General features: G+C 30.6%; 1 protein-coding gene across 1 annotated transcript; it reads right to left on the minus strand.

Moving 5' to 3' along the window:
• Positions 1-2,647: 2,647 nt before the first annotated feature.
• LOC107018401 (ammonium transporter 1 member 2) lies at positions 2,648-6,198 on the minus strand. Its single transcript, XM_015218870.2, has 2 exons — positions 5,686-6,198; positions 2,648-4,030 (listed from the first exon to the last, which is right to left on the minus strand). The coding sequence occupies exons 1-2, from the start codon at positions 6,119-6,121 to the stop codon at positions 2,922-2,924; spliced, it is 1,545 nt and encodes a 514-aa protein (XP_015074356.1). The 5' UTR covers positions 6,122-6,198; the 3' UTR covers positions 2,648-2,921.
• Between the last annotated feature and the right edge of the window lie 748 nt (positions 6,199-6,946).

The following is a 6,946-nucleotide window of genomic DNA, read 5'->3' on the forward strand; positions in this document are numbered from 1 at the left end:
GCGGTAGGGGGTGGGAGTGAAGTGATTAAAAAATTATTATTTTTTTGTTTTTAAAGCTTTTAATAAGATCTCTAATATAATATGGGTAATATGGTTATCTATATTATTCATTGGGTGACTCGTTTTTAATCATTTAAAATATGAGTCGAGTCGGGTAACTTACCTATTTTTATTTAACTCATTTTTTTATCAACTCATATTCGACTCGACTCGCTCATTTGTCACTCGTATGATCAATAGTACCCTCTATCAATGGTACAATGTCCACTACTGGAGACTAGAAGGAATAAGTACGACTTGCAAAATGCTTTTAAAAGTTGAGAGACTTGGACACCATCTTTAAGGTCATATATGCAACAAGATGTTATGTTCATCATTGGAAATGTTACTAGCTAGTACATAATTGATTCTAAACTCAAAAATGGATTTCCAAGTTATGATACTTATGTATGAATGATGAAAAAAGACAGCTTATTAATTAGGAATTTGATAGTATTTTGTTCTAATTGAAAACAAAGTTGTAAGTTGTATTTGGACAGGTTTGTTAGAGTTGAGAATTTGTAAGTGAAAAAGAATTACTTCTCTTTGATATACTTTTTAGAGCAATTAAAATCAGTATTCGTACTGAAATAATATTTGAAGCCCAGACGAAACGTAGACTCTTTTCTTTTTGTTTTCGTCCATCTGAATTTTTCACTTATTTCCCAAAAATTATTTCACTTTTTTTCCAATTCCAATTTCAATTTTGAAAATTTTAAATAAAGTATTTTTTTTTTCATGGCCAAACACGAATAGCTCGATAGTAAGCTGAGAATCTTTAATTTTGTCATGTCAAATCACACACTTTGTGGCTACACTTTTGAAGTAAAAATGAGTCATATGCATATACATCCATGCAAGATTCTGTTTCAAAACTTGTGCGGTCATTATCCCCCTGCAGCTATAGTCATTCAAGGGTGTTTAACGTTGAAAAATTACGTTTTATATATATATATATATATATATATATATATATAAGAGATACATTTAAAGTTGGATATTCTTGACAAAAGTTATGTCTTTAGTGTAATGATAATGAGTATTCATTTGAATGAAGGAGTTCTGGATTTGAAACCTCAAAATAGCACAATATTTTTTATTTATTTTGATAGCAACACACCAATATTCTTAAACACCCGTAATAAAAATTTTGGCCACACCATTAGCTTATGGTCCATAACACATTGTTCCCTTGTGTCAAAATGAATTGTGGACCATTCTTGCTTCTCACTGTTCCACATATGACCAATGTGGACATCTATATATAGTTGCCAAATTAAGATTTTGGATGGGTCAGCTTTGAACGAATTTCTTTGTTTGTTTTCAAGATAAAAGGGAAAGGTCTAAAATTTACAATCATTCATCTACCATGTGTGAACATATATATTTATTCTCAAATCCTGGGCTCCACCATGTTCTTGGGTTTGTATGTGTTCTAGCAAGATTTACATCCTCATAGCCAATAATAATAATATATTGTCTAGAATGATAAGCTAGGTCCTATCAATAAGACAAATTAAAGGCCAAGAATTCACATCTAAGTCAAAGAATGTGCAACTAATAGATACTAAAGGAATGCAAGTTTGAGTGGTGGAGAGGGATAAGGTTTTTAGGATGCAACGGAAACACATATTTGAAGTGTCCTTGGTAGCCTAGTTGCTAAAATAGGGAGACTAGCGAGAGAGAGGCATGAGGGGGAAGCGAGAGGTTTGAGAAGGAGGAGAGCGACATTTATTAGGTATCACAGAGAATTCCAAATCTATTTGGATACAGTATATCTATTTGGGTGTATCTAAACATATCTGGATGCATCAAAATATAGTAAAATTTGTAATATTTTAAACTAAAGTGTATCTAAATCATTAACTTCTAGACTAATGAAATTTACGTAAATTTCTCTGCTTAATTTTTATTTTTAGTTTGATATTTTGTTATTATTCTTGACATGGCATCTTGAAAGGATGATTTGTCAAATGTTGTCCTTATTTTGGTGATCTATGTTTGATTTGTGGAGAATCCCATATGTGGCAACAGTGTCATAATATTTTTTGAGAATAAATTGTGCACACCTCTCCAATCTTTTGAGTAGATTATTTTATGTGATGGTCAGTATGACCATTGTAATAATTATTTTAACTCTCTGTCCTGGAGCTCATATGATATATGATTCTTCTTTTTTGTATGTGGTGTTGACAAAAAGACTAATGAAATGTAGGATGTAGTACGTCTTGCTCAGGGATATGCAAATTACAAGCTTAGTTAATACCCAAAATATAACGAACCTTGAAATGAAGAATTCTTGCGAGAAAATAAATTTGTAGTAGTAGTAATGAGTCAATCTTGGCTAATGGGACAAGATTAACTAATGAAATTTCAGGTTTTTTTTTTTAATAATGGTGTTACAATCATGACGATTTAACTGATAGAAGGAAAAATTGAGCTCAAATAGGATATCGACCAGACTTAGTTATTTCTATTATCTTTTATTAGACAAGAGCTTGGTATCTAGTTGCCCACATGCTCAACAAATCTCATTATGTTTACAAAAATTAGCATTGGACAAGATAATAGATTTTGGGAACATAATTGGGCGTCATAAGTGTCTAAAGACCAGGTAATTAATAATCTATTTATTTACATCTTTAGAACAATACAGACCACTCTTCAAATAAATAAACAAACAAACAAGAGACACCATACAATAAAGTCATAAAGCTAAAATAAGTACAATCCTTTTTTTTTTGGTCAAAAATATTTGGCATATATATATATAGTCTATCAAGAAACCAATAATATCACATTATTAAAGCACTTGGAGATTTGACGTTTCCTTAATTATAAGGTGACCATTCTATATAGTAACATTTTTATTTATTTATTTGTTATACAACCACATTAACAGATCTATTTTGATGATCAGGTGTAGAAGTATTAGTTGGTTCAACTCTTGTCATTTTAAATCCAGGCATAGATGAACCTTCATCTTCATCATGATATATATATGCAAATCCTCCATGTCTTGTTAAATCCATCCCTGCTGTTTCGTCGTCTCGCGATATCCTCAATAGCTTAAACTTATGTAACAAATAAAACAATGGTCCCATTGTTACACTCACCCATCCAATAATCACAACAACTTGAATTACTTGTGCACCTAATAGTTTTCCACCACCTCCCATAAACAATCCATATGGTCTATTAGGAAATCCTGGATATACTTCGTTGACATATTCTTTTTTCGCGAATAATCCAGTAAATATTATCCCCCATGAACCGCAACCACCATGAAGTTGTGCTGCTTCTAATGGATCGTCGTATTTTAATTTAGCTGCCAATGCGTTAAATCCAATTAAAACCCAAGCTGCGATAAATCCACAAACTATAGCTGCCCATGGCTCAACAACTGCACAACCTGACGTGATTGCTGCAAATCCGCCTAGTAAACCGTTGCATACATCAACTACATTCCAATGTCCCACTAAAAGCCTCTTACAAAACAAAGTTGTTAGAGCGGCAGTACAACCAGCCAATGTAGTCGTGACAGCTGTCCTACCGATCGCGCTCCATTGACCATAATAAGTACCTCTTGTAGAATGATCGTATGATTTAAGGATAGTTAAAAATGAACCAGGATTAAACCCGTACCAACCGAACCATAGTAAAAAAGTACCTAATACAACTAATGAGGCACTATGGCCTCTTAGGGCAACAGACCGACCGGACCGATCAAACCGACCGATTCGTGGTCCTTCGATGAAAGCGCCCCATAGACCGGCAATGCCACCAACCATATGAACAACACCGGACCCAGCAAAATCGATAACACCCGAACCGAATAATAAGTTACCATCGGTTTTTGATGCACTGGCCCAACCATCACCGGACCAGAACCAATGTGAGACAATTGGGTACACAAAACCGGTCAAAAATGAAGAGTAAATGAGATAAGCCACAAATTGTGTTCTTTCAGCTATGGACCCACTTGTGATACCTATAAATTTCAAAATAAATAAATAAAAATTTTGGCTTAGGTCATATAAGGAACAAGTAGATGAGAAGAATCAATAAAAACATTGTTAACCAAAAAAAATACTAGAGAAATGTTTTTTTTTTTTCATATTTATGATTTTTTATATAGATTTTCATTTTTACAGTAGACAGATTTAAAATAATCATTTTCTTCTATTCACATTTTAAAATGGTAAGTCATTTTCTCAAATAATATCATTCATCCCAATTTATGTGATGTGATTTGATTACCTATTGAATTTAAGATCATAAATAGCACACTTTTCTAAAGTTTTCGTTAAATAAATAGGATTCAGAATGTGTACTAAAATGTTATTAGCATCATTAAAGACTTATTAAATAAAAATATAGATTACTCTTTTGAAATTGACTAAAAGAAAAATGTATCTGATATAGAGGTGGTAGTAATATTTGTGAGGTGCAAATTAAAGATTGATTCCTAAGACTTTTTCTTTGTGAAATATTTTGTTCTTTAGTGTTACTTTTAAATTTTTGTAGGACACAAAAATTAAAGCAAGAGAATAAGTCCAAGAATACGTTATTCCTATATGCATGGACTTATTAGTTTGTCTATTTCCTCTGGTATATGTATGAATTTCTGCCTCACTCTGTATTTGTGTTACATATTTTTTTGAAAAAGTTATCATTAATTAATATTTTTTAAACTTTAATTCATTTGTCGTATTGCAATTTCATACGAATTTAAAAAATAAAAAAAAATATGATAAATAAAATTGAAATAGAGGGTGTATGTATTTTATTTAACCATTAAAATAAAATAGAGAGATTAATAAATTGTCTGATACTCTGATTGTTTTTTTGTCATGATTTTTTTTTAAGTCAAACTATATTAACTTTGACTAATATTTTATGATATACTTTTTATTTTAATAATATAAAAGAATTGCAACTTATACTATTTTTTGTATATTTAATTTTTTTACTTTAAAATATCGAATTAATATAATTTAATTTAACTTTAAAAATCAATCTAATTGATAATCGAAAAATACAACTAAAAAAATGAAAGAAATACTAAACATCAATTAAAAGAAATAATGCGATGAAATAGTCATACAATCATTGTTTGTTTATTAGATATGCTAAGTCTAATTATATTTCATTGTATGTTTGTTGGATATGCTAAGTCTAATTATATTTCATTGTTTGTTTGTTGGATATGCTAAGTCTAATTATAATCTAATTAAGTAAAAGTGAGAGTAATTTGTCCAAATTAAATTTAACATCTACTAGCAGTTACTAGGCATAGAGACTTTAGTTAATTGGCATCTACTAAAATTAAAAAAATTACTCCTCCACTCTTAATTGTCAGAAATTCTTTTTTACCATCAAATCATAAAAATTTAATTAGCGTCTTATGATATAACTTTTTTATCATATCGATATAAAAAAATTACAATTTATAGTATTTTTGTATAGATTTTGAATATTTAAATTTTTATTTAAAATATTAAACTAATGTAATCGAATTTAACTTTAGAAATTAGTCAAATAGATTTTCAAAAAATGTAGCATGACAATTAAAAATGAATGGAGATATAATTTTTTTTTTCTTTCCCAAGGCAAGCTAACATGAAAATTAAAATTAATATATACCTGCAGCAGCTATGGCAAAGGCCCATTGATAAAGAAAATAGCTATAGTCAAAAGCTTGTGAAGGAAACTCTTTTAATCCAAAAAAATGTTTTCCAATGAAACCATTAGAAGGAGCTCCAAAGGCAAAGGCAAAACCAAAGAGATAATAAGACAATCCACCAGCAGCAGCATCAAGCACGTTTGTAAGCATTATATTCATCGTGTTTTTGGCGCGGACAGAGCCCGCGCACAACATGGCAAATCCCAATTGCATGGCGAAGACGAGGTAAGCCGAGAAGAGGAGGTATGTGGTGTCCACCGCGTAGGTGGTGTTTGTGAGGTACTCTGAGACAGCTGAGAAGCGGCCGCAGATGAATTCTGCGGCAGCTGTGGCATTTGCTGAGCTGCCGAGATGAGGGAAGAGCTCGGCAGCTGAGCAAGTCATGGCGGAGGCCATGATTTGGAGAATTAGTAATTAATATAGAGAGAGTGATGAAGGAAGAAGAAGGAGTTTTGCAAGTGAGGCAAATTATTAATGCTTGGAATGTGGTTTATATAGACGCAATGGGAAAAAAAAATTTCATTTTAGGTTTTTATTTATTTATAAAAAAATTGTGTTAGGTTAATTGGGAATTACTCTCTCACTCTCATTTTATATGTCATCTTTTCATTTGATATTAAGAAATAATGTAATTTTATTTTTTTATTTTTATTTAATATTTTTTAAGTCAACTTAATAATAAATGATGAATATATTTTCGAAATTAATTAACTAATCTATCAAGGACATAATAGGTAAAATATGATAATTTATGCATAAGTTTTATAAAATGACAAGTATTATGATTCAACTATTTATAAAGAGGGATGACATATAAAATGAGACGGAGAGAGTATTACAATAAAATCCGATTTTTTCGAGCATAACAAATATGCCAAAGAACATTAAGAAATTCTTTATAGACATTATTAATTGTCATCGAATCTAATATTACTATAAACTTTTAAATCGTTAAAAAATTTTAACCACCTATAAATAAATATATTTAGTATAAATTAAATAATTATCGTTAATTAATTACGGAATGAAATTAAATAGTACGCCTACTACTTCGATGGGGTACACACTACCCCATGATAGTCTAATGTCAACGTGCCTGCAATTTGTTACATTGGTTTATTGAAAAACAAAGCACTATGTCTATTCTATACAAGTACTCCATATAAGTATTGGAATACACAATATGCATTAAGTATTTAAATATTGGGGTGCGGAGTGAGA

Source organism: Solanum pennellii, chromosome 4 (genome assembly GCF_001406875.1).
Source record: "Solanum pennellii chromosome 4, SPENNV200".
NCBI lineage: Eukaryota > Viridiplantae > Streptophyta > Magnoliopsida > Solanales > Solanaceae > Solanum > Solanum pennellii.